General features: G+C 46.1%; 1 protein-coding gene and 1 long non-coding RNA gene across 4 annotated transcripts in view; one reads left to right on the top strand and one right to left on the bottom strand.

The window, feature by feature from the left end:
* THUMPD2 (THUMP domain 2 tRNA and snRNA guanosine methyltransferase) overlaps positions 1-11,912 on the bottom strand; it is a 392,304-nt gene extending 380,392 nt beyond the window's left edge. For all 3 annotated transcript variants that reach the window (XM_078649056.1, XM_078649054.1, XM_078649055.1), the window contains exon 1: positions 11,653-11,912. In XM_078649056.1, coding sequence (XP_078505182.1) covers positions 11,653-11,805 — 153 coding nt within the window. In that variant the 5' untranslated portion in view covers positions 11,806-11,912. The remainder of the gene's footprint in view (positions 1-11,652) is intronic.
* Positions 11,913-12,752: 840 nt separating this feature from the next.
* Positions 12,753-27,638, top strand: part of LOC144761725 (uncharacterized) — an 89,115-nt gene continuing 74,229 nt past the window's right edge. Inside the window, exon 1 of the long non-coding RNA XR_013595871.1 lies at positions 12,753-12,862. This is a non-coding gene — a long non-coding RNA (uncharacterized LOC144761725). The remainder of the gene's footprint in view (positions 12,863-27,638) is intronic.

Raw genomic sequence — 27,638 nt, 5'->3', positions numbered from 1 at the left:
GGAGTCATCCCAGGCGGAGGGTGAGGAGCCCAGGATGAGGACCTCCGTCTTGTCTGAGTTCAGTTTCAGGCGGCTGGTCGTCATCCACTCGGCTACCTCTTTCATCCCTTCGTGCAGGTTGGCTCTGGCGGCGGCGGGGTCGTTCGTCAGGGAGAGGATCAGCTGGGTATCGTCGGCGTAGGAGATTATGCTGAGGTTGTGTTTGCGTACGATGGCCGCGAGGGGGCTCATGTAGACGTTGAAGAGGGTGGGGCTCAGAGATGATCCTTGGGGGACGCCGCAGATGACTTCGGAGGCCTCTGACTTGTACGGTGGTAGGCGGACTCTCTGTGTTCTTCCGTCGAGGAAGGAGATGATCCATTCCAGTGCCTTCCCCTGGATTCCGGCGTTGTTGAGACGCTGCACTAGGGTGCGGTGGCAGACCGTGTCGAAAGCCGCGGAGAGGTCTAGGAGGATGAGGGCCGCTGTTTCTCCATTGTCCATCAGGGTTCGGATGTCATCGGTGGCGGCGATGAGGGCGGTCTCGGTGCTGTGATTGGCTCGGAAGCCGGACTGTGAGGGGTCGAGGGATCCGTTCGTCTCGAGGAAGGCGGCCATCTGCTTGTTGACGGTCTTCTCGATGACTTTGGCTGGAAACGGGAGGAGCGAGATGGGGCGGTAATTCTTGAGGTCGGTGGGGTCCGCTGTTGGTTTCTTGAGTAGAGCGCTGAGTTCGGCGTGCTTCCAGCTCTCCGGGAAGATGGTGGTGTCGAAGGATGTGTTGATGATGTCTCGCAGGTGGGGTGCGATGACAGCGTCGGCCTTGTTGAAGACGTGGTGAGGGCAGGGGTCGGTCGGTGATCCGGAGTGGATGGAGTTCATCGTGCGGATGGTGTCTTCGGTGCTGATCGGGGTCCAGGCGTGGAGGGTGGTGGTGGGGGGTGGTTGTTCGGTCCTGGTGTGCGTTGGTTGGTTGTTGAAGCTGTTGTGTATGTCCGCGATCTTGTTGTGGAAGTATGAAGCGAGGGAGTTGCAGAGGTCTTGCGATGGGGTGATGTCGTTGTTTCCTGCGCTGGGGTTGTAAAGCTCTTTCACGATGTTGAAGAGTTCCTTGCAGTTGTGTGCGTTGTTGTCCAACCGGTCCTTGAATGCTGTTTTCTTGGCGGCGCGGATCAGCTGGTGGTGTTTCCGGGTGGCAAGTTTGAAGGAGGTCCTGTTGTCTGGTGTCGGTTCCCTTCTCCAGACTTTCTCGAGGGCTCGGCAGTTCTTCTTGGAGCTCTTGAGTTCGTCGGTGAACCATGGGGCCTTCTTGCTGCCGGGTCTGCTAGGCGGGGTCCTCAGTGGGGCGAGTTCGTCCGCGCAGTTGCTGATCCACTTCGTGAGGTTGTCGGCGGCCTGGCTGGGGTTCGCTGAGCTGGCAGGAGGGTGCTGGCTCAGGGAGGTGGCGAGCTGGTCTGCCGTGATCTTGTTCCAGCTTCTGCGGGCGGCCTGTTGCTGGTGTTGGTGGGTCGTTGTTCTCTTGAAGGTGAAGTGGACGCAGCTGTGGTCCGTCCATTGAAGCTCTGTGGCGTGGCTGAAGTCGATGTCTGTGCTGGAAGAGAAGACTGCGTTGAGTGTGTGTCCGGCGAGGTGGGTGGGGGTGGACACCAGTTGCTTGAGTCCCAGGTTGGCGAGGTTGTCGAGCAGGGTGCTGGTGTTGCGGTCGTTGTTGTTCTCCAGATGGAAGTTGAGGTCTCCCAGGAGGATGTAGTCAGCGGAGGGGAGGGCATGCGGGCTGACGAAGTCGGCAATGTCCTCGCTGAATTGCGTGCGTGGTCCAGGGGGTCGGTAGATCAGGGTGCCTCTGAGGGTGGTGTTCGGGTTGGTGTGGATCTGGAAATGCAGGTGTTCGGCGCTGGTCAGAGTGTTGTCGATGCTGGTCGTAAGACGGATGGTGCTCCTGTGGATGATGGCGATGCCTCCTCCCATCTGGTTGGCGTTTCGGTCCCTCCGGACGATCTTGTAGCCCTCTGGGATGGCGATGGCGATGTCAGGAGCTGACGAGGCGTTCATCCAGGTCTCCGTGAGGAAGGCAACGTCAGGGGCTGTGGCGTCTAGGAGGTTCCAGAGTTCGATGGCGTGTCTGTGGACGGAGCGGGTGTTGAGCAGGATGCACTTGAGGTGGGTGCTGCTGGTGTTCGACTTGGCGGGTGCTGGTGCGGGGCAGGTCCGGGTGCAGGTGAACTTGCAGGCGTGGCAGCTGAAAGGTCCATGGGTGCGTCGTGGAGTGGCTTGGTGGCAGTCTGGAAGTCGGCCGGTGTTGAGTGCGATGAGGGTTGCGGCGGAGTACGTCAGGCGGGTAGGTCGGGGTCTTCGTGGGCCAGGGGTCCTGGCCCACGATTCAGACGGGTTGCCAAAACAGCAATCTGACGGCACGCAGACAGCGACTTACAAACGGATTGCATGCGGGCCTTTCAAAGAGACATTGATCTATTTAGCAGGTGAGAGATTTCCCACCAACTCCGGACCAAGTTAGTAAACTGACTTCAATCCCTGCTTTTGGCGGCGTACGCCGCCTGAGCATTATTCAGGCTGGGGAACCGTATGGGAAGACGTGGCTTACAGCTACCCTTCTTTTTATTTCCAGATCGCTCGAACCATGCGGCTGGTATTAACTACTCCGTAAAGCATTTGAGAGAACACAGGGACCGACGAGTTCCGTTTTTTGGGTGAGTGAGTTCTCAGTGTGGAAAGGCGGAATGGGTTTCGGAAAAGAAACTCTAATTGTCTTAGTTTAATGAGTTGTCATGTAAGACATGGGAAGCGGAATGTGATAGTAATTACCATGCGCATTTGCCCAACAGATTCCACCCCTAAGAGAGCCACACTCCTTAACACAACCTATCTTGGGTCAAATCCACAAGGGGTCCCAGAGGTGAGTGCAGAACTAATCCTTGCCGGTCACTGTTTTTAATAATTTTAATAACTTCGTGCAAATCCTGACCTGATGGCATATTCATTTAACCAACAGGCGGCACATCACCCCTCTCCCCCTCTCCTGCCCCTAGTCCTGAAGAAGACCCACACCTGACCCACGAATTGGGCGTTCATAGGGTCAAAACATCGACGATATAAATCCATTGGACCAGCTGAGAATATTCAGTAAACACAAGCCAACGGAAGTGGCATACTGGATTAACTATAATTGATTACTGAAACTGGCCAAACGATCCTTACTCCTTTGCCTTCCCGCCCCCCCCACTCACCTGTATACAAGTCACTAATCATATGTCACCAGTGCACAACATGTCACTACGCACTTAAAAGCACGCTCACTTTATTTGATGCGCCGTTTAGCAAAATGTATTTGATTCTTCAATTATTCTTCATGTATTGACAAAGGGTGTTTATGAATGTGAACAATTCATATATAAAATCTACTGTTACCCTGTTTTCTGTTTGGATTTGCATTTATAATGTTTTCTGTAGAGTCTTGATTGAAGCAAGCTACGAAGAAAATCTCGAATGATTCATTCACACTTTGAAGCAATCAGGTTACATACCCGACAGAACCATTGTATATACTAAAATTGTATTGCCCAGGTTCTGAGGGATACTGGGTTACCCCATAGCAATTTACAAGACAACCAGATCTGTCACATCCGCAGATGCTCCACCTCCCTAGACATACAAAGTTTTTTAGCATAAATTGCTAAAAAACTACAAAACAGATTTACACCCAAACACACTCTTCTGGACCAAGATCTGGCTTTCGCCCCCTTTTTAGGTTTCGCCTGGCGTCTGCTGCGCTGCAGCGTTCGCGCAGGCGAAATCTTATGTTGGAACAGTATGTGCCTTTGTCCCGCCTCTCACTTCTATTGGCTAGCTCCATAAATGGAGGCTAGCCATTGGTAGAGAGATCTGTCCGTCATTGCCGGAGCAGATTCGTGGGCGTTCCGGCGATTTTTATTCATCCCGCCCCTTTTTTGACGTCATGCAGCGGTGGGCGGATGTTTTTTTTTTTTTTTTGTCAAGGTTTGTTTTTCTCATTTCCAATGTGTCTGTTGCCTGGATGGACGTGTCCCGCTCTCCCCCGCAGCCCCGCAACCCCCCCGCGGCTCGCTCCCGGAACCCTGCGCTCGTTTTTTAAAATCTTTTGTTCGAGGAACGTTGTGCTTGCTCTGTGCTTCATGTCTGTTATTACAGGCGTGTTTACTAACCAGGAACGCGTGTAAACCTTTATTAAGCATGTCATCTGTGTTGCATTTCCTAAAAGCTGGCCCACCGCTCTATGTTGTGTGGCTTCCCATTGCACAATCACTGCCCGCGCTCCGGCGCCGGCGCACACTCACCTGTGCCCGCCTGCCTGCCCCGGCCGCCCACAGGCCGGGTACTCTGCCAGGATGCTGAAGTTTCGTGCAGACCGCCGGAGCAGGTAGGAGCCTGGGGTGGGGGCGGCGAGGCAGAGGGTGAGAGAGGGAGTCAAGGGTACCGGCGTGAAGGTGAGCCCCGGCTGAGAGTGGGGCTCCAGCTGGCGGCGGGAAGGCAGCTGCTGCATTGCAGTGCTTCTGTGGGACATGCTTGGCTCAGGGCATTTAGAGTCGGGCCTGGCAGCAGCGGTGACATTGACACCGGTGCACCCACCCGTGTATGTGTCCGCGTGGGTCGCTGAGTTTTGACGAGGCTCCTTTCAACTCGTCAAATTCACGAATATTGTCCATGCGGTGCCTAGTCTTTCGTTCTTTGTACAAACAAACATGAAAATACAAGACCGGGCAATCTGAAGATATCTTAACCTCGCTTCAGGTCTTCGCAGGTACTATTGCCTTTCATATCACGCACTAAAGCATTCTGGGTGGTGTAGTCCCGCTTTGCTCCCATTGAAATAATCAGACAGACTAATAGACCCCACAGCGATCATTTTAGTGAACAGCTATGGTCTAGCGAACAGTATCTGTGCTCAGATTCGGAGTCAGGTGGCCACATTCACTCTGATTGAGACACTGATGGGCTGCAACACCCAAGTCAAGCTACAATGGTTCACAATGGTGAACCAAAACTTGTTTACATTGGAGAACAGAGAAGTGTGGGCTTTCATGACTCTAAGTCTTCACAAAGGCAAACCAAGAATTATCTGCATTGAGCAGTCGTGTTTACACTGGCGAGCCTCGAACTGTTTACAAAGATCGAGGAGGGGGGGGAGGGGCTCGTGGTGTTGTAGGTCTGGGCGGCCGTATCTGTGCTAGTTTTTCAAGATAACCATGCACTATGTAAATGAGGACCATTGACATCTATCTATTTTATATCAATCTACCTGGCAAGAGCTTTGGCTGATCAGTAAGCGATTTGTTTTCTTTTCAATTCGTGTTGGCTAACATAGATTCCAGACCTTGACCAGCAGTCTTCATTGCTGAATTTAAATGACAATGCCATTTATTTATGTTTTACAAAAAAATAATAATAATAATAATGTCATGAGCAATGCCAATAGCTCTAACTTTTGCAAAGGCGAAACCATTGCATTGTAAATGCTTGTTCTTCCTGGGATGACCCTTCAAATGCCTGGTGTAGTGTAAAAAATAATTAGCACATGCCAAATTCGCCCCCCATCTTTTCCTCTACCAGGAAGAGGCCCTATCATTAGCAAATGGCCCTATTGTATGTGGAGGCCTTTAAGCATCTCACTGGCCAGCAGAATAATTAACTGGGCCAAGCCAGGGGAAATATGATAAATCTTCAAGTGCTAGAAGGACCGCAGATATGACAAAAGTGAAATTAAATCTGCACAAGGGATCAATGTTTATCATATGATTGGTGTGTCACAATAGCGTGTAGGAATAAATATGGCAAAAATGTACCTTGGTGCAGATTTTGACTATACTGTACAAAGGTGTGGAATTTAATAAAATATCTACTTGTCCATGAGGCAGTTTGCTTCGTAAATCTACTTGTCCTGTAATAAAATGCACTTGCCCTTTTGGTGCCATGTAGTACAGCGACAAATCATGGCAGGAATCTCATTATATAAGAGCTTGTATAGAGCCTCTCTGATTATGCTAGGGCTCATACCATAGTATTTTTGAATACTTGCAGTACCCTTATGTTGCCACATTTCCACAGGGCTACATACTGGGCCTGAAGGTAGCGGTAAGCAATAGTTCCAGGGTTAGAATGCGCTTTTGAGTCTGGGCAAATCTAACATGCATGTTTTAGGGTTTTCAACAACTCTTCTCTAATCTTTTCTCATACTGAGAAATGTTGGAAATTTACTCCCGACAATGGCAGACATAAACCTTCTTCAAGAGTTGGGAAAAAAGTGGTTGGAGGGAAAGTGAACTTGCAAACACTCAGATTTTCGTGTGTGCAAGTCTACACATGCAGATTTGCTCATGCTAAAATGCAGTTGACAAATATTTTCTAGGAGTACTATTTCATGTCCTACTTCTGTAAATTCTTTGGAATTCACGAAATCCGTATATCTGCACTTAATTCAAGGACATATACCATGGGTGCACTTTTGAGACTTTCTTCAGTAATTGGGCCCCTAATTTGGTCTGGCACTGACCGTGACCTTTTGTGTTTATTAAAATGTAGTTTTTCTCTCTCTGTATCGGCTGGCTTCACAAGGAGCATTTCGACACACAAAGTAGTTTTGTTCAGGGGGGCTGCTAGTTGGACTGGGTGGAGGATCATTTGAAGAGCCAGGTCTTGAAGCCCTTCTTGAATTGGGTCAGCGACGCGGATTGCCTGAGCTGGAGCGGCAGGGTGTCCAGGTCTTGGCAGCAAGGTGGGGGAAAGACCTTCCTCCAGTTCTGGTCTTGTGGATCCTGGGGATGGAGGCCAGGGCAAGTTGGAAGGATCGAAGTTGTCAGGAAGGTGTGTAGAATGTGAGGCAGTGGTCCAGGTAAGCTAGTCCTTCGCCGTGTAGCGCTTTGTACGCGTGAGTGAGGAGCTTGAAAGCGATTCTCTTGTTGAATGGGAACCAGTGAATTTGTCTGAGGTATTGAATGAGGTCGCTTTGGCGGGGATATCAAGTACCAGTCTGGCTGTGGCGTTTTGGATGTTCTGAAGTTTCTTGCACGGTTTCTGGGTGACACCAGAGTTGAGTGCATTGCCGTAGTCAAGCCTTCTGGTGATGAGTGCATGGGTGACTGTCCTAATGGATTCTGTGGGGAACCATCTGAACGTCTTTCGAAGCAGGCAGAGTGGTTGGAAGCAGGCTGAGGAAACTGCGTTGATTTGGTGGTTCATAGTGAGCGAGGAGTGCAGTAGGATGTCGAGGTTGAGTGCGTGGTCTGTTGTGGTGGGGGGAGATCGCAGCGAGGCAGGCCACCAGGAGTCATCCCAAGCTCGAGGGGTGGGTCCCAGGAGGAGTACTTCAGTCTTGTCTGAGTTGAGCTTGAGGCAGCTGTCTTTCATCCAGGTAGCAATGGCCTTTATTCCACTGTGGAAGTTAGTGCTGGCGGTTTTGGATTCATTAGCGAGGGAGAGGATCAGCAGGGTGTCATCGGCGTATGAGATGATGTTGAGTCTGGGGCTTCTGACGACGGCTACGAGGGGACTAAGTAGACGCTGAAGAGGGTAGGGCTCAGGTACGAACCCTGGGGCACTCCACAGCTGATCTCTAGGGGTTCTGAGAGGAACAGTGGAAGCCTGACTTGCTGGGTCCGGCTGGTGAGGAAGAAGTAGATCCAGTCAAGAGCCTTGTCGCGGAGGCCGGGGTCGTGGAGTCTGGTGATTAGGATGCAGTGGTAGACAGTGTTGAAGGCGGCTGAGAGGTCTAGTAGGATGAGGGCTGCGGTCTCGCACTGGTCGAGTAGGGAGCGGATGCCGTCGGTGGCCGCAAGGAGTGCAGTATCCATGCTATGGTTGCTTTGGAAACCAGATTGGGAGGTGTCCAGGATGTGGGTCACTTCGAAGAACTCAGAGAGTTGGGTGTTGATGGCCTTCTCTATGATCTTGGCTGGGAAGAACAGGAAGGAGATGGGTCTGAGGTTCTTGAGGTCTGCTGGGTCCGAGGATGGCTTCTTCAGCAGGAGGTTGATCTTGGCATGTTTCCAATCTTCGGGAAAGGTGGCGGTTTCGATGGAGCAGATGATGGTGCGGCGAATCAGGGGGGCAATGGCGGCGGCTGCTCTGTGGAAGATGTTGTACTTATTAGGATCCATCCAGCTCCTGAGTAGGCTCATCATGGTCTTGATCGTGTCATCTTTTGTGAGTAGGTTCCAACAGAGCATGGTCTGTTAGGGTGTGGCTTGATTGTGTGCGATGGTAGCGGACAAAGTGGCCGAGTCTAGGGTGGTGCAGGTGTCGTAGATCTTCCTGATCTTGTGATGGAAGAAGATGCTGAGTTTGTAGCAGACGTCTTGCTGTTGGGTCTGGCGAACTCCTTGACGATGGCCACTTTAGGGGGATATTGCATTATTGCAAGTTAAAACACCTGGTCTGTTCCAGTTTGTGGAAAAAAACATTATTTCATAGAGAAAACTAAAGATACCAGAAGTGTCTTCCTCAGTTGGTGCAAGCTGGTTGCACACACTGATCAGGGTCAAAATGCTAATTCAGTATATACCGTATTAGCTAAGTGGTGCCAGTACTTCCTTCAATGGGGAATTAAATGATTTAGCCCAGCAAAAGAGGTCTGATATGTTTATGTGTTACACAAATGATGTAATTATCTAAGCATTCAGTTAGTAATTTACACAGACTGTAGCACAAGTTAATACATCAAGAACGAGGACTATCATATGCGATTACACATGAAGGTTCACAAAATGGGGGTGCATAGATGCTAACATAAGGAAAGCAGAAAGAGGGCGATTTAAAAAAATTATTAATCAGGTGGGGATTGATTTCCTCCATTGACTTGCGCTGAAGTGGGGCAATTTAAGGCACGAGAAAGCTAAATTAAAGTCACTTTTGACTTTAAAAATGATGAGTCTCCCATCAGAATCTGTTCTGCTGGAATGCATGGGAGGTGATAAACTTGGACGCTGTTTGTTCAAAAGAGAGTTATCCGCAGTAGAGTTGGGCGAGCCACTGAAAGTTCGAGCAAGGCTATAGCCTCTAGACTGGCACAGCTCGAGGTCTTGACGGAATATCGAGCCCATAACGAGTCGAGATTTCATGTGGCTTTTGCCAGCACCCTCCCTCTCTCCATCCAGAATGTGGCGTTAGGGCCGGAGCTGCCGGCTTTAAAATTGGGGAAAAAGATTCCAGTCCTAGTGTCTACACACAATCCTGATTCTGAGCAAATCGTTTACACTCCCCACGACTGTAAGCAATGAACGTGACCTTGTGTAAATATAGTTGGTGCTCATGTTAGGCGCTCAAATTTGGGCCTTTGGGCCGAGTTCATGCTATGTGATAAACATGCACAAAGAGATCAAATTAACCCCTAACATAAGAAAAGACAAAAAGATAGTAATTTCCTGGCTGATTTGTACAAAGTGACACCAGAAAACCTGGATAAATCGTGGCTTCACCGCTTAAATTGTGTGAACTTGGGCAAATATTTAACGATCCTAAAACTCTTTTTTTCTTCATCATCGTGCATGAAAAAACTTTTAAATATAGGAGTTCAGTATACCAGTTACACAAAAACCTTTTGTGCTTGATTTTACAGACTATAATGTTGCATCATAATAATATTGACCACGTACAGGGTCTACATGACAGTTGTCTTGCTTCTTCGTGTTGAAGAACTATTGCTGTTAGTATATACTTCTCAGTGCAGTGCTATAACGTGATGTATCAATGTCCAAGGTTCAAGTGTTATAGAAACGCATTTTTTAATTTTAAAGTGACTTTATCATATTTTAGGTGATGTTTGTTGTGTGATTTACATGAAAAACATTTTCAGGACTCGGCTCGTGCCCGGGCTCTAAGCCCCTAGCCAAACCCTTGGCCGACTCGCCCTGCAAAATTTTTTGGCTTTGCCACTCCGCACTAAAAAACATTTGGATTTGATTTTAAAAAGCAGAAAAGTTTTTTTACGCAGGCCAAACGCCTTTATGAATAGCTCTTGAGGTTTATTTCAAAGACAAGTTATAGTTGAGGGTGTATAGTTGAGCAGTAGCCATCCTAACGCTCTGTCCTCTTTCAATAATAAAACAAGCATTGGCGTAGCCAAAAGGACTCGCTTTTGGGACTTTATAAGTATTTAGTTATGCAGCACAATATCCTTGGTGCAACAACATAAACTGCTGCATGGCTAAACACTTATAAGGTCCCAAAGGAGAGAACTATTGGCTATGCCAATGCTTGTTTATATACACATATCCAAAACCAAAATATCCATTCGCAATCTTTTTAGGTGATTCAAACATTAGAAAAACCTATTGTGTGTTATCAAATGCTCCCATTTTGCGACTTGGAGCAGTTGCGACTACAAAAGGTGTTAGTATATCTGTCCCTTAACTAATTATTGCACAGATGCCTGGTGCTGCACTAGCTATAAGCTCTGCCACAAGAGAGTAAATTGGTATTTCCAGATCTTAATTTATAATTAACAAAGCAAATACATTTTCCCACATGACTTTCTTTGTGCACTCTTCTCTGTTGTTTTCTGTCAGCGTGCATTCTGAAGGCAATAGCTTGATTGGAGTGTTCTTTTTATTCTTCCATTTTTGGAGATATGAGTGATGCATATTTTGACTGAGTCTTCGACACCATAGAGCTGCATAATGAAAGCCCCCGGTCAGGCACAAGGGACGGAGTAGACAGCAGTGTGAGTACAGACTGCACAGCTGAAAGTCATTGAAGACGGTGATAGACTGCCCAGGCCGAGGGGTTCATTAACGAGTGATTATGCCCGCCCTTTATTCATCTGTTCCCAGCACGGGGGCACATTGGCGGCCGGTATGTGGGCTGGCTGTCTTCAGCCCCACAACCACTTCCTTTGTGCTCGCAGCCTCGGCACGGACAGGTCTGTGAGTCAACACAGCCGGGAGCGGGGGCGGCGGACAATGCAGCTCCGTTATGCCTACTTATCAAGCAGGGAATCTTCCTTTGAAGGGGAGGGTTGGGGGCAGGGCGAGGGAGGAGGGGGTTTATGGGAGTGGGCCCTCTTCTGATTGATTTCGTATCCTGCTGCTTTGAATATCTGAAGGGGCTACAACCCCGACTGAGCATATGGAGGTATTGGTTTATGATTATATGAAGTGAAGAGGCGGCCTGAGGGCACTGCCCCGTCTGACATCACGGGCAAAAAAAATTGCTGAGGGCAAGTTCACAACAGCATGGGCCTTCCGGCGAGCTTCCTACGCATGCATGCATACATAAAACAAGCCGGAGTGTGAACGCTGACGGGCCAGCAGCCTTGTGAGAATGTGTCTTCCATAAAAGATCTGGGCCGTCTTCAGTCGCAGCAGGGACACGCAGCCTTTACCTTGCGGGAGCGAGCGAGATGATTACTAACACATGGCGCTGCTCGCTCCCGCAAGGGAATTGCCAAACGCGCACGTTTTTGCCTGCAAACCGGGAGCGATTTCTATAGGTCTTTTTCCTATGTACCGCATGCGCGCTGCGTAGGTGAGACCTAAAAAATGTAAGTATTCAATACTTTGAGGGGAGATGATGCTCCACTAGGATGCAGCTTTTGAAAGCAGGCGATTTATCTACTGAACATGGGCTAGTTGCCTCCCTCCAGGTGCGGTGGTGCACTTCATTCTGAAAGGCGTTGGACCTTCTCACCTGCTCAGCTTCAAGCTTCTCCTTGACTTCTCTGACTACAAATCGTTCCATGCCGCGACCAGCCGTGCAAAAGAAACGAGCAGTGCGGCCTGTCAGCGCCAGGTGGCAGCAGACAGTAGGCGCAGCCATGTTGGGTTCTAGCCGCAACTCCATAGTTAGATCATTCACTAGCACATATTCGCTGCATGCTTTAAACACACACGGAAGAAAACCCTGACATATTTAGCGCCTTCCTGTAACCATGCCGTCATCACGCAGCCTTTGCGCACGCGCGCTGCTTGCACACTGCTCCCCTAGTAGTCACAGCGGCCCATTTTATGCTTCCCGATGGTTGTACGTGCCAACAGTTAACATTTTACTGTAGTAACGGTCGTTCTATAGTCTTATCACACCCCTAATACAATTATTCCAGTACAGTGGCCTATATCATGCTCAATTATCGAGTATTTCCATAATACACGTCTTGTCATATTTTGCAATTTTATTCGCGGATTCATCAAAACATAAAGAATTATGCCCAAACATGTATATTTTTAGGGACCAAAACACAATGTGTATGCTAATTTAAAAACGTTATTTTCTATTATGTTAATGTTGCCGAAAACAACGAACCACCATGCACTTAAATATGGCCGTAAGGTTTGAGTGCCTCTAATAAAATCTCGCGCTAGCGAACGTCACTTCAAAGTCCGATTAACTAGAGTGGTGCTGATGAGAATATGTTTATCAGTCATAGCGATGAAAAGAACGAGCTTAATTATGCATAAAAGACAGGAAGAATAAGACACCATGAAATTAACCGTGCAGGTAAAGAGAGACCCGCAGACAGTGTTTGCAGACGTTTCACATTTTGAATGTTTGCAACAGTGAGACGTAATTAGCATATTTGATAACGGAACATGACATTACTGACAACATAACGCCCAAGTTTTCGCGTACCCAGTTTATCCTACTGTTAAGAATGTTCCACACACGATGTGAAGGTATTAAAGATTCCTTTATTGCTTTATGCACCAACAAACGCTCCGGCAACGGAGCGTATCCAACATTCCAGAGTTGACAGCTGGTGACGTAGGCAACAGGGGTACGGTGTCCTGAGAGGACATAGTCACAACACATCCTCCTCCCTGAGGAAGAGATAAAAACATAGCGATAGGAAAGAGCGAGAGAGAGAGAAAAACAGAGGAAGGAGACAGGAAGGAAAAGGATAGTAAGTGGTAAAGCTGGAAACAGGAGTGGGAACAACATGTTACATTGTAAAGCGCCTCACACACATAATCTGACAGTTTAACGGGTGGCAATAACCTCCTTCCTGTTCTGCTGGTGGCTTGGTGCATACATGCCAACATTTAAGGACCAGGAAGTGGGAGATTTAAAAGAAAAAAACGGGAGAATATAAATTCCCCATTGACTTCTGTTGTAGAAAATGCAATTTCAGGCGGGAGACTGCTAAAATAAAGCAATTTTTGGCTTTTAAAATCGGTAGTCTCCCGCCTGAATCGGGTCTGTTGGCATGTATGTTGGTGAGAGACCTGGTTGGAAACAGGATTAGGTGGCAGCCTCCTACCAGTGTTCCCTGCGCCTGAACTAACCCGCTCACTACGCCTGAGAGAGATGTCACTAAAACCACTAGTGGAAGGCCCAGCAGTGCTTGTACCTTGGAATTCACCGTCTGTCTCCTTATCTGACCAACCGGTGAACGCTCTCCTAGAACCCTGAGTATGATCTTGCATCATATTGTAAGGGTCCACTGTCGTGTTTTTGCGCTGAGAAGTGCCACACTTAGCCATCGCTGAGCAAGGCTGAATTACAATACACCTCACGCACTATGTGCAGGTCTGTGTGTCTATTACTGACTTGTTTGCAACCATGTTTTACATCATACCTTTCCTTACAGCTAGCTTGTGCCGTCTTCATTTTATCCTCAACTTGCTCTGATGACCAGTTTACACTAGCTGCCTTGACCCATCCCACATTATCCTTGCACAAGGGAGTCCTGCTCGCATGAGTTCATTGGCATGGGCAAGAATAAGACTAAGAATTAGCCAAGTTCAATTTACTTGCTTCATTTACTTTCTTCTTGTACTTGGGCTGGAAGGAGGGATGGCTCAATTTGCTCAAATCGTCTAATTTTGTTTAATCTCTCTCTTTTTTTTTTTTTTTTGCAACCTTTAAGAGGTCAAAAGTTAAAATGTCCTTGCTATCTTTTATACATACCCGCTGACAAACTCTTAATAGTACAAGTAGGGGATGGTAGAGACCTCTCTGGGCGACCTGCCACGTAAGCTGCCCTCACAGCGGCAGTAGATGCAGAGGAATGGTTCTTCCCCGGCTGGGGTAAGAGCTAGGGGGGTGGGGGGTTGGAGGGAGGGAGTCTCTGCACCATGGGGGGTTGAGGGTGGGAAGGGAAAAATCATGAAAACTTGTTTGCAGGCTGAGGGGGATGAGGGGACGGATATATACTATGAAGTCAGATTTTTTTTGTGCATTAATAGCACTAAAAATATGTTATATATGCTACATATGTTACATACGAGGCTATGTGGATATCATCAAATTTATTTTGGACTAGCCAAGACAAACTTAAAATCTAAGGGATTAATCTATTCATTTTTTTTTTTTTTTAGATGTATGAAATAAAATGCTTAGCCTGGAATGTAGCCGGGCTTAATAGTAAGAACAAAAGATGCTTGGTTAAAGAGGAATTGAAAATGCATAACCCCCATATTATTTTATTATCTGAAACACATATTGCGGGGAAGGATAAAAAATTGCTTAAACACTTGGGGTATGACATCATAGTTTGCTCTGCTTTTGGACAATCTACAAGAGGGGTTGCTATACTCAAAGATATACGATTCAGGGCCGAGATAATACAGACCTTTTGTGGCAAGGATGGCAGATGGGCTATAGCGCAGATAAGCTGCGAAAATGTTAAATACGTTTTATGTGTGGTTTATGGTTGCAACATAGATGAGCCTAGCCTATTCGATAATTTGAATGTTAAACTTTTGGGTTTGGAGGGAGAACTCATTATTATGGGGGATTTTAATTGCGTCATGGACTACAGAATTGATACAACCAGTTCTGGGCGACATCAAAGGATGCGCAAAACTAGATCATCTATTTTCGACCTATGTCGTGTACACAATATCAAAGACGCTTGGCGACATTTATATGCTAACAATCCTGGATATACATATTATTCCGCCCCCCATAAATTATGCTCTAGGCTTGACATGGCATTAATAAGCGAAAATCTACTGAAAAATAGCTCCATGGCACTATGTCCCCGAATTTCATCTGACCATAATGCAATATTATTGACAATCAAAACAACAAATACTAGGGGCCAGATGTAGGTAGGGTTTTACCGGTCGGTAACGGCCGAATTCGGCTGTTACCGACCGGTAAAAGGAATTTGAGATGTAGGGGGCAGAATCGGTAAATTTACCGTTCGGTAAATTTACCGATCGGTAATTTTACCGAATCTGTAAATATACCGGTCGGTAAATTTACCGACCGGTATATTTACAGAATCTGTAAAATCGATATGTAGGTGGGACTCTTATGAGTCCCACAAGGCCTAAGAAATCGGTATTTTACCATCAAATTCAATTTGATGGTGAAATACCGATTCAGGTGTGCATGCACATGTGTGCATGCACACCTGTGCCATATGACAGGCAGACCTGCCCTTAGGGCAGGTATGCCTGCCATATGGCCCCCGAACCTTTTTTGGGGGTGCTAGAGGGTGTCAAAGTGACACCCCCTGCACCCTTGCCAAAAATCGGTATTTACCGATCGGTAAATACCGACCGGTAATGCCCCATTCATTCCTATGGGCTTCAAAGCCCATAGGAATGAATGGAGCATTACCGGTCGGTAAATACCGACTTTTAAAGAATCGGTAAATCCACATCTGGATTTACCTACATCTCGGTACTTCATATTTACCGACTCTTAAATACCGAATCGGTAAAATTCGGTATTTAAGAGTCGGTAAATATGATTTACCTACATCTGGCCCTAGAACCATCCCCAGACCATTTTCCTTTCCGAGACATTTGATTACAGATACATCCTTCATGACGCAGTTAAAATTACACCTCATTGAATTTATAGACATAAATATTAACTCAGCTTCACCTGATATGGTATGGGATGCCTGCAAGGCAAGTATCAGGGGCTTCGCTCAGGCTTATATAATTAGGCAACATTTTGAATATAAAAAAAATAATGACTTATTGATGACGAAAATTATAGCTTTAGAAGAACAACTATCATCAGCACTCCAGTATAATGTAACAGAAAGCGTAGAAATTGGTCTTAAACTTTGCTCAATTAAAAATAAAATGAAGTCAAAATTTATTCAGAAAAGCACAAATAGTTTACACAAATTTAAAATAACACAATATGAGGGGGGGCGATAAAATTGGGAAAATTCTGGCTTACAAAGTTGCTGAGGACAGAGCTAATTCTACTATTACAAGTATACGGGGGTCTGGCAACAAAATTTATACCCAACCCCAAGATATTTTAGAACAATTTGCTGACTTCTATAGAAATTTATATACCCCAGAAGTGGACCATAACCCAGACGACATACACAAATATGTGGAAGAACATACTGGGGATATTCAGAATTTCCCAGAGATAGACTCACTGTCTGATGACATAACAATGGCTGAATTACATCTAGCGATAGCTTTATTACCCGCAGGAAAAGCGGCGGGTGAGGATACTATACCCCTAGAAATATATAAACTCTGTCTAGAAGAGCTTGAACAATTATTGCTGAAAGTCATACAATTTGTAGGCCTAGAAAGAAAGACACCTAAGTCTTGGAATAGGGCAAAAATAATATTGTTTTTGAAAAAAGACAAACCAAAGGAAGAGAGAGGGTCATATCGCCCCATTTCTTTAATAAATACAGATGCAAAAAATTTTGCTAAAATTTTAGCATTAAGATTGGCTCCTATTATGCCCCAAATCATTAACCCACAACAACATGGTTTTATAACTGGCAGAGATACTACTATACATGTTAATATGGCAATAACCGCATTTGATGTTGCAGAGACAGAATCCACCCCACTTGGCATAATCTTATTAGACGCTGAAAAAGCTTTTGATCGAGTGGGGTGGGACTTTCTCTGGTGCATACTGTCTAAGATAGGGTTTAGGGGACAATTTTTGCGGAGCATACAAGCACTGTACGATACTCCAGTAGCATATACCAGCTATGGGGGATTGATATCTTCAGACTTTTCAATTTTACGAGGTACCCGTCAGGGCTGCCCCCTATCTCCTCTTTTATTTGCCCTCTCATTGGAGCCTTTTTTGTCCGCCCTTCAACTTCAAAATCAGATTGTACCCTTTAGATCAGGAACACAAGAACTAAAAATAACTGCATACGCAGACGATATCGCGATCTATACTGAAGATGTCGTCGAAGCATTAAAGGGAATAGTATTAGAAGCTGGGAAATATGGCAAAGTGGCGGGTTATAAATTAAATTTACTAAAAACGCAAGTAATAACTAATTATACACCAGCAGTGGCTGTGCCTGAGATCTGCCACACTGCCACATACCTTGGGGTTAAAATAACGGCTAAACTCCAAGAAATCAATAACCTAAATTACAATGAATTAATTAAATCAACTAGCTTACTGTTAAAAAAATGGCATAGATTACCTCTGAACCTAACTGGCAGAATTAACTTAATCAAGATGAAGGTTTTGCCCAAATTTGTGTACCTATTTCGGTCTATACCACTAGCGTTAAATAATCAATTCTTTAAAAAATTAGACGGAATACTCAGTAGTTTTATATGGGGATATAAAAAGGCAAGAAGATCACTGGCTCTTATGAAAAATAATGCGAATCATGGCGGGCTCAATTTTCCTGATTTAAAATTATACTTTTGGTCTGCTTTTTTTATCCGCCTGCGCTCCTTATTAAATGAAAGAAGGACTCTGTTTTTTCACTCTTTCATGCTAAAATCCGACTCGAATATGTTTCTGTTCCGAACTAACGACCCCAACTACTACAAAAGGGTTAGATTTAAAACTGTAAGAGACCTAACAAAGATTTGGGGTAACATACTTTCTTTTTGCAACACCAGCTTTTTTCACCCCAAGCTCCCGCTATGGGGCAATCCGGGCCTACCACATATCTTCAATGACAGCAACACTCGCTGTTGGTTAAGATCAGGCATCACGGTTCTAGGGGATTTATATGGTATACAAGGCTTTTTAGATTTCAACACCCTCAAATTATTGTATGATCTACCTGAAAATATGAGATATAAACATCTACAGATACACAACTATTTGATTAATAAAAAACAAATATTGGAGGTTACTGAATGTGATATCTGGACATGTCTATACTCATTCAAAAATAAATCCACAATAAGTGAAGCATACAGGCTTCTTGTTGGATTTAAATCAAATGATTGTATTAAATTGGCTGACAAATGGAGCAGGATGTTGGGCTCAAATATTACACCGAAACAGATAGAGAATTCTTTAACAAACATCAATAAACGAGTACGATCATCAAGTCTCAGATTACAACAATTTAGAACAACCTGTATGTTATACTATACTCCGGAAAGAATCTCTAAATGGCCATCAAATAATACTCACAGCGATCGCACAAAATGCCCCAAATGCTCTACTGAAGCAGCTGATTTGGTACATATCCTATTTTCCTGTCCGAATCTTAAGACTTTTTGGTGTGACATTCAAAAAGTTCCTAAATTGAAACACATTCAGCTGCCTATATTTACGGCCACTTCTGTCTTGTTAGACACATACTCTGTATCTTTTCCACAAGCCGCCTTGGTGACGATATTATTGTCCTGTGCTAAGCTAACTCTGGCTAGAGCTTGGATTAGCTCAGAAACGCCTAAGGTCTGGGACTGGTGGGCTTTGGTAACCGAGATACACTCAATGGAATTAGCTTTAGCAAACATCAGGTGCTTGCAAACATTGAAAAAGCATGAAAAAATGTGGGGTACCTTTGTAGATCGATAATGTTTCATCCTATTTTTTCTTCTTTTTCCTCTTTGTGAAGTAGAGGAAGGGCGTAGGAAATTGGCCGGACTATATAACTTGTATTAGCACCGAAAAGAAATTGATATTATCTTCTTGCCTATTTTTTTTCTCTCCCTTTTCTTATTTTTTCTTTTTTATCTACTTTCTAATAATACTGCACGATGTATCTGCCTTTGACTATGCTTTATATGGAAATGATTTATGTATGTTAAAACTAATTATTTATGCCTTAATGTATATATTCCTTGTACGCCTGCAAACAATAAACAATATAAAAAAAAAAAAAAGAGTTCAAAAGGACTATATCCAGTGGTAACACACGGTGTGATGGGATACGCCCACACAGTTTTGCACACTTCTTGTCTCCATTTCTTGCTATTGTTCGTAGCCAACTGAATGATACCTTTTATCACTCTGTTGAACCTTTCCACTGCCCCGTTGCCCGCGGGGTAATAGACTGAGGTTGTCTTGTGACTAATTCAGTTTCTCAAAAAAAATTTTTTTAAATGTCAGACGTAAACTGTGGACCATTGTCACTGACTAAAACTTTGGGGAGACCCTCCCGTGTGAAAACCTGGTCAAGAAATTTGACCACATTGACTGCATCGGGTTGGGTAACAAACTTTATCTCGGGCCACTTGGAGAAGTGATCGATCATGACCACAATGTATATTTGTTCTCCACTGTCCATTACAGGCCCCATGATGTCTATTCCTACTCTTTCCCACGGCATGGATGGACAAGGTATGGGTTGCAATGGTGGTCTCAAGGTCACTTGTGTTTTGTCCGAGTTAAGGCATGAGGAGCAATCCCTGGTTACCCTTTCTACTTCTAAGCCTACTCCAGGCCACCAGTAACTGTTCTTCACTCTGTTCTTTGTTTTGGCAATCCTCAGATGCCCCTCGTGGCATATGTCAAGCATTCTTCTCCTTAGTGTTGTGGGCGGTACTACTTTCCCCCCCTTAACAACAACCCATCTTCATGAGAGTTCATGTTTAACCTCCTAAAAGGGTTTAAGCCTTTCAGATAAGGTCTCTTTTGAACTCCATCCCTTCTTTACCATATCAACTACGTCACATAATATCTTGTCCTTTTCCTGTTCAGCATTCCATTCCTCGAGAGAGATTCCCTCTAACTCTTCTCTGACGCTGGCGATACTCTCTTCCTCACTCTCACTACACTTTTCCCTTCCAGGCAATGGCATGCGACTTAAAAAGTCCGCCACAACATTCTTCACGGCAGGTACATATTCTACAACATAGTTGTACTCAAGCAATTTCATAGACAATCGCGCTAGTCTAGGTGACGCATTGTACAGTGCCTTGGTTGTAAATACTTTCGTCAAAGGCTTATGGTCGCTACGTAGAACAACCCTGCCACCCCAGACAAACGGCCTGAAGTGTTCTAGAGCCCATATGCATGCCAGTGCCTCACGCTCGATGACTGAAAATGTTTCCTCACTCGGGGTCAAGGAGCTCGAGGCAAAGGCTATGGTGCACGCTTTACCATTAACATCCCTCTGTGTTAGTACTGCACCCAACTCTCTGCAGCTTGCGTCCGTTGTTATTACATTCTGAAGCCTGGGGTCAAAACCTTGCAGAGAGACAGTTGAACACAACTCTTTCTTTAAAGTTTCAAAGGTACCATGGCATTCATCATTCCATAGAAACTTGTTTTCTCTTTCAACAACTGTCTTAGTGGGTAAGTTTTGTGTGAAAAGTTCCTTATAAACTTCGCATAGAATTCGATCAATCATGGAAGGACCTTAGCTCCTCCTTGCTCTTCGGCTCAGGCGCATTGTTGATGGCTTCTAAAAGTTTCTTTTTGGGACAAATTCCTTCTCCTGTTATTTCATGCCCCAGGTATTTAACTTTCCGACACGCAAACCTGCACTTCTTGTATTCTGCTGTCGAGCCCTTTGTTGCAAGCGTTTCTAGAACTTGATTCACCTTTTCATCGTGTTCTTGCCGTTTTTTTCCCATGACGAGGATGTCGTCCTGGAACGTCAGCAAGTCCGGAATGTCTGCGAAGATGTTCTGCATCAGTCTCTGAAACATTGCGGCCGCAGACGCCAATCCAAAAGGGACCCTGTTGAAACGGTAACACCCGAAGGGTGTCACGAAAGTGGTGAGTGTTTTACTCTCTCGGTGGAGGGGGACCTGGTGATACGCGGTTTTTAAATCTATCGTCGAAAACCACTTCACCCCTTTGGTTTTGGCCAGCCTCTCATTGATTCTCGGCAATGGATACTGTTCCACCACAATATTTTTATTCAGATCGCGTAAGTCAAAGCACAGTCTTAAACTGCAGTTGGCCCATCTTGCCACGACCATTCCGATGCCTCGACTCGCTCTAGTACGCCTTCCATTAATAGTTTGTCTAGCTGCTCCTTCACTTAAAATGGCAAGTTGCGCACTTTGTGCATTGCTGGAACGGCATCACTCCTGACTACAATTCTGTGCGTGTATCCCTTGAGTGCTCCTATCTTCCCATTGAAGACACTAGGGAATTTTTCCAACAAGGTTTTGCTGTAACTCTCACTATCATTCACAACTAGGACTGGGTCCGCTTTGCTGGGATCGAGTTTAATTCCCAGGTCCCCTTGGTACATCCAGCCCAACACGGACGGTCCTACTGCTGACACATAGAGTTTGCAAACAGATTCTCTACCTTGGAATGCAAATTTTAACCTTCTAAATCCACACACTTCGATGGGATCCCCATTGAATGTCTTTATAGTTATATCTGCTTTATCCAAGTGTTTCCCTAACTGAGGCGCAAACTTCTCCTTCCATACTTCATTATTCACTATCGTGTACGGTGATCCTGAGTCCGCCACGATGCTGATTCCAATCCCTCCTATTGTCATTTCACATATGGGTTTCTTGGTTCTCGCCTTCTTTTCATTATCTACACTTGTTACACACTCATCTTCAATATTCAAAATAAACATGTTTTTTTCTTCATCTTCAGACGTGTCTCGGCTGTTTGTTTCTTCACATTCCACCATTTTTATTTTGCTTGTGCTCCGTCTGTAGCCTTTTGAAAATGTCTAACAATGCCACAATTTGTGCACTTTGTGCCACGTGCTGGGCCCCGTTTGTCATCAGCCATATGACTTATGCTTCCACACCTGTAGCAGCACCGTCTGTCACTGTTCTGCATTCTTCCCTGAGTAGGTTTATAACCTTTGTAAGACTGGCTGCTCCACCAGCCTCTCCCTCGCCACCGTCCCACGGTTTCGCAGAGCCACTACCGGAGGAAGATCATTCTCCTACCTGGCAGCCAAGACGTGGAACTCCCTCCCTGCACACCTACGACTGACTCAGGACCATCTCACCTTCAGGAGACACCTCAAGACCTGGTTATTCGAGCAGTAGTGGCACCCCCCCTCCCGTCAGCGCCTTGATACCCTCACAGGTGAGTAGTGCGCTCTACAAATGTATTGATTGATTGATTGATTGACCTGCTTTGCTGTTTTGTTTCACTTCAGTTACTTTATTTACTGTTCCTCCTTCCTTCTGCTCACTGCTTTCTGCAATTACTGCCATTGCACATCTTCCTGTAAGTTCTGCCTTCTTCACAATGTCAATTATATTCTGTAGTGGGTACTCACCCTTTGCCCATAGCTTATTCAATTCAATTCTTAGCTTTATTCCATTTTAGTTTTAAAATCATGAAAGCGTACAGTTAAAAACAGTCATAGGAAACTTACATACAGAAACACAAAATATCTAAAAGATAAAAAAAAATAAAAAAAAATAAAAGATTGGTCCAAACTGTGGGAATAAGTTCATTAGTTCCATAAGACAATTCATAGTTTTCCATACTTGTGGCCAATGTGCATTGTTACGGGATAATTGAAGGCGAAACGGCCACTACCACTCAGTGCGCAGATGCTTTTACCCCTCGAGTAAATTGTCTCTGCCTTTGATCTTAGTTGAGGGATGAATGCCATGCTCGGATAAAAATCATGTAGATCTCAGATGGATATAGGGCCGTCACCTTCTCCGGGATGCAAAGTTTGGAGGTAGGGAACAATTAGTCTACTTCTAAATCTTATTAGAACCAGGTCGCCGGCAATGTCTTTTTGTAGGGGACCTAACTATCCCACCCTTCTAACGGTCATGATTGTACCATCAAGATCTAGAGGTAGGGGCCTATTTTTAGTTAGCCAATACGTGACTTTATTTAGTAGGTCTTGTTCCCATTCGGTTTTTCCATGTTTGAGTACTGGGACACCCGCAAGGACACACACGAAGGGTGCAGCCTCCGGAGGTAGCTGTATATGAGTTGTTTTGTAAGGCTCTACTCTAGTAGCAGTATATTTGGATAGACCGGGTTTGGATTGGACTTTTGGGGCAATTGGGGATGATGAGTTAGGGACTAGGGAATGAATTTGATCATTACTGTTTTTTGCAGGTGGCATTGGCACTTCGATTGTACCAAGTGGGTGGGAACAGTTAGGTGCTACAGTTTTTCCAGTGGTCAGTAAGTTGGCCTTAATACTTTTCTCTATTCCCAGCAGCCTATCCTCTAGAGAGGTAATTTTTTCCAACAGTGGAGAAATGATTGATCTGACCAGTTGTTCGATCTGAGACAGAAAAAACAAGTTGGAAGGAGGTACTAGTTGGTCTAATTTTTCCTCCGAAATTAGGGGGGGATTAGTTACGGTCAATGGAGGGGTAAAGCACAGTTTTTGTAGTTTAAGTTTGTTCCCAATGGGATTAACCCCATCCCACTTCCTTTTACTGGTTGGGGGCTGGGGAAGTACTATATTTTCTGAGTTTGCATTTGTGGGCATTGAAGGATGTTCTAATTGGCTGACGACTGGGGATGATATACTAGTTCTTTTAGCGGGGCAGGATGGTGGACTTTTAATTTCATTTCTGTCTTCTACAAAGGCATACCTAGTTTTGCAAAGAAAATGTAGGTCCTCCAGCAGCAAGAAGTTTAGCGCTGGAGCCTTCGTTAGTTCTAGCGATTGCTCGGTGGGTGTGCTATTTGTGAACTGGCTAGGTTCATTCGTGTTAGAGGTGGGCGGGGATGACCTACCATGATCTTGTGACCCAGGACGTGAACCTCTCTGGCTGATAGGTTTCTTGATAGCCCCCCTGCGAGTCATGATTGGATTTGCTGAACGTAGGACAACAAGACAATCTCAGTGATGTAATAGATCAAGGGAGGTGGCCCGTCCCGTCCTCCTCTGGCCTCTGAGGGCCGTAGAGCGCCCGCCCTTTGCCCGGGCTTAGCCCCGGGCACGAACCCGCGCGCGAACCCGTGACGGGGGGGCTGGACTGCTTTTCAAGTGTCTCCTGGCGCAAGATGTCAGTGGGCGGCGTGTCGCGCCGCTATGGCGCCTGGGTAGTGTAGTTTTCAGGAGTCTGTAAGGGCCGGTATACCCCCCCTCACTCGGCGGCCGCGGATGAGGCTTGCGGCGGCTGAGGGGAGGTATGGAAAGAAGATGCCCCCCGCCGGGAACAGCAGCAGCAAAGGTATGAGCCCAAAAGAAAGTGATGTCCCCCGCTCCACCGGGGCTGGACTGCTTTTCAAGCGCCTCCTGGCGCGAGATATCAGTGGGCGGCGTGTCACGCCGCTATGGCGCCTGGGTAGTGTAGTTTTCAGGAGTCTGTAAGGGCCGGTATATCCCCCTCACTCGGCGGCCGCGGATGAGGCTTGCGGCAGCTGAGGGGAGGTATGGAAAGAAGATGCCCCCCGCCGGGAACAGCAGCAGCAAAGGTATGAGCCCAAGAGAAAGTGATGTCCCCCGCTCCACCCGGGCTGGACTGCTTTTCAAGCGCCTCCTGGCGCGAGATGTCAGTGGGCGGCGTGTCGCTCCGCTATGGCGCCTGGGTAGTGTAGTTTTCAGGAGTCTGTAAGGGCCGGTATACCCCCCCTCGCTCGGCGGCCGCGGATGAGGCTTGCGGCAGCTGAGGGGAGGTATGGAAAGAAGATGCCCCCCGCCGGGAACAGCAGCAGCAAAGGTATGACCCCAAAAGAAAGTGATGTCCCCCGCTCCACCGGGGCTGGACTGCTTTTCAAGCGCCTCCTGGCGCGAGATGTCAGTGGGCGGCGTGTCGCGCCGCTATGGCGCCTGGGTAGTGTAGTTTTCAGGAGTCTGTAAGGGCCGGTATACCCCCCTCGTTCGGCGGCCGCGGATGAGGCGTGCGGCAGCTATGGGGAGGTATGGAAAGAAGATGCCCCCCGCCGGGAACAGCAGCAGCAAAGGTATGAGCCCAAAAGAAAGTGATGTCCCCCGCTCCACCGGGGCTGGACTGCTTTTCAAGCGCCTCCTGGCGCGAGATGTCAGTGGGCGGCGTGTCGCGCCGCTATGGCGCCTGGGTAGTGTAGTTTTCAGGAGTCTGTAAGGGCCGGTATACCCCCCTCGCTCGGCGGCCGCGGATGAGGCTTGCAACGGCTGAGGGGAGGTATGGAAAGAAGATGCCCCCGCCGGGAACAGCAGCAGCAAAGGTATGAGCCCAAAAGCAAGTGATGTCCCCCGCTCCACCGGGGCTGGATTGCTTTTCAAGCGCCTCCTGGCGCGAGATGTCAGTGGGCGGCGTGTCGCGCCGCTATGGCGCCTGGGTAGTGTAGTTTTCAGGAGTCTGTAAGGGCCGGTATACCCCCCCTCGCTCGGCGGCCGCGGAGGAGGCTTGCGGCGGCTGAGGGGAGGTATGGAAAGAAGATGCCCCCCGCCGGGAACAGCAGCAGCAAAGGTATGAGCCCAAAAGAAAGTGATGTCCCCCGCTCCACCGGGGCTGGACTAACCATAGATTATCCTGGATGTCGCTGTTGGACCCTTGCATTACAATCTGGTCCCTAATGAACTCGTCATGTAAATTTCCAAAGTGGCAGTTTATCGCTAAATTTTTCAATGCTGACACATAGTCGTTGATTGATTCCTCTTTTCCTTGTTTTCTGTGGAAAAACTTGTATCTATCCACCCCCACGCACACAGTAGGCTTGTAATAGGTGTTTAGATAATCTATTGCATTCTCAAACACATCACTTTCTCCTTCACCTCGTCTTTTTGTTAATTCTCTTGTAGACTTTAATTCCTCCTGCTCCTAGACTATGCAATAGTATTTTGTATTTCTTTCCTGCCTTAAATTCTTCATCATCTTCAAAATTCGATATGTAATTCAAAAAATATTCCCTCCATTCCTCCCATTTTACTTCTGCTTCTCCTTTCCCTGGGAGGAATGCTTGTGGAGGCGCTAGGTTCCATAGATACCCTGATGCCATTTTTCTTAATCTTCCTCTTTTTTTTCTATATCTCACGCTATATTATTTTCCTTATATACTTCCTCCTTTCATTTGTTTATTATTATTATTATATAGGTTACTTCTTTATTTGTGTGGCAACTTCCATATGTTTTCACAGATGACTCCTGTTGAATATGAATGTTGAATTACCCAGTGTGTTTCCAGCACCTTCTGCTAAAATCAAATTCTGCAGTGTGTTATTTTTTTCCACTGATGAAACAGGTTGAAACCTTAAGTATAGGTGTTAAATTATGCCACTGTCAACTGTTTCGCCTTTAAAGTTAAGCCCGTTTTATTTTCCTTTTTAATCTTTTTTTTTTTTTAACGACAGAATTCACTCCGTTCGCTATTAACTGCTGTGCTTAATGATACAGCAGCGTTCGCTGTTTGTGGTGCCGAAGATCACTTTCCCTTAAGATGGCTGCCTGCGCGTGTAGAATGCGCGTTGAATCCTGTCAGCTGTGGGGAGCGCTGCCTCTGAACGCGCGCACAGCTGACGGTTGACAGTTACGTAATGCGCAGACAACGGCAGTTGGATGAAGCTGGCGATCGCGCCCTCTCTCTGGATCGTTTCTTCACTTCCTTTGTTTTACTTCACAAGCGTTCTTAGCATTCTCCTGCTAAATAGCATATTGCGCTACGCTACGCTTCACTTTTAAACAGCACTCACACTATTTTTTCTAAGATTTATCACTGTGATTGTGATGGTCACTCACCCGTCAACCAGTGAAAATCTTCTGAAGTCGCCTCAAATTATTTTTGTTTTTGACGCTTTCATCTTTTCATTTCATCTCCTCTTCATTTCCCGCATATACATTCATTAGGTAGTTTTCCTCCGCAAGGTGTTCTTTATTTTTCTTTCTTCTTTTTTGTATTTCCTTGTGGGTTCGAGTGTTGGTGCCTGTAGTATATAACAACACGGATAAGATGGGTGTTGAAATGATAAGTTTAATGGAAATAACAAGGGCCCGCAGAAGCGGGATAAACTAGCGTGAACAGAGACAGCTGTCATCTGTCAAACAGCACAGGTGACGTCATATAAATACATTCCCAACATTCCACGGTGACGTGCCTGTCACTGGCAACGGAAATAGAAAACATACTGTCATGACACTGTCCCATTACAGTATAACATACAACATCTCCCTTCCTCCATGAAAACACAACCTGAATTTATTCCATGACGTAGTCTTTAAGTCTGGTAGGTAATCTTATTACTCTGCCCGTTCTAGAAGTTTGCCCCTCATCAAGATGGTTACCAACATCATTCATACCAGTTACAACATTTTCATTCCTCTCTGATTCATAGTCTATCATGGAATCTTCCTGAATTAAAGTAGTATCCTTCAAACCGGAGGAGAGTCTGGAGGATTTTCCATTAGAATCCCTAGTCCGTTCTCGACTTGCACTTGAATGTAACACCTCTGAGCAACTAGACACATCTTCCCATTCCAGGACACTCTCATCTAGACTACCTTCTCCCTCTTCAGCTTCTCTCATTATGATTTGCTCTTGACCTGGTTTCAGTTTTACAATATCATCTTTACTCCGCCATCCTTCTCCTTCAACAAACACTGCTCCTCCTGAAGCTTTTCCAACTCTCATTGGTTTGCTGAGTCTTGACTCTCCTTTGCTCACTGTTGGACCCGGTCCTT

The sequence above is a fragment of the Lissotriton helveticus genome, chromosome 6 (assembly GCF_964261635.1).
Source record: "Lissotriton helveticus chromosome 6, aLisHel1.1, whole genome shotgun sequence".
In the NCBI taxonomy this organism is placed as follows: Eukaryota; Metazoa; Chordata; class Amphibia; order Caudata; family Salamandridae; genus Lissotriton; species Lissotriton helveticus.
The sequence above is the reverse complement of the archived record's forward strand: the minus strand, read 5'-3'. Positions and strand labels throughout refer to the sequence as shown.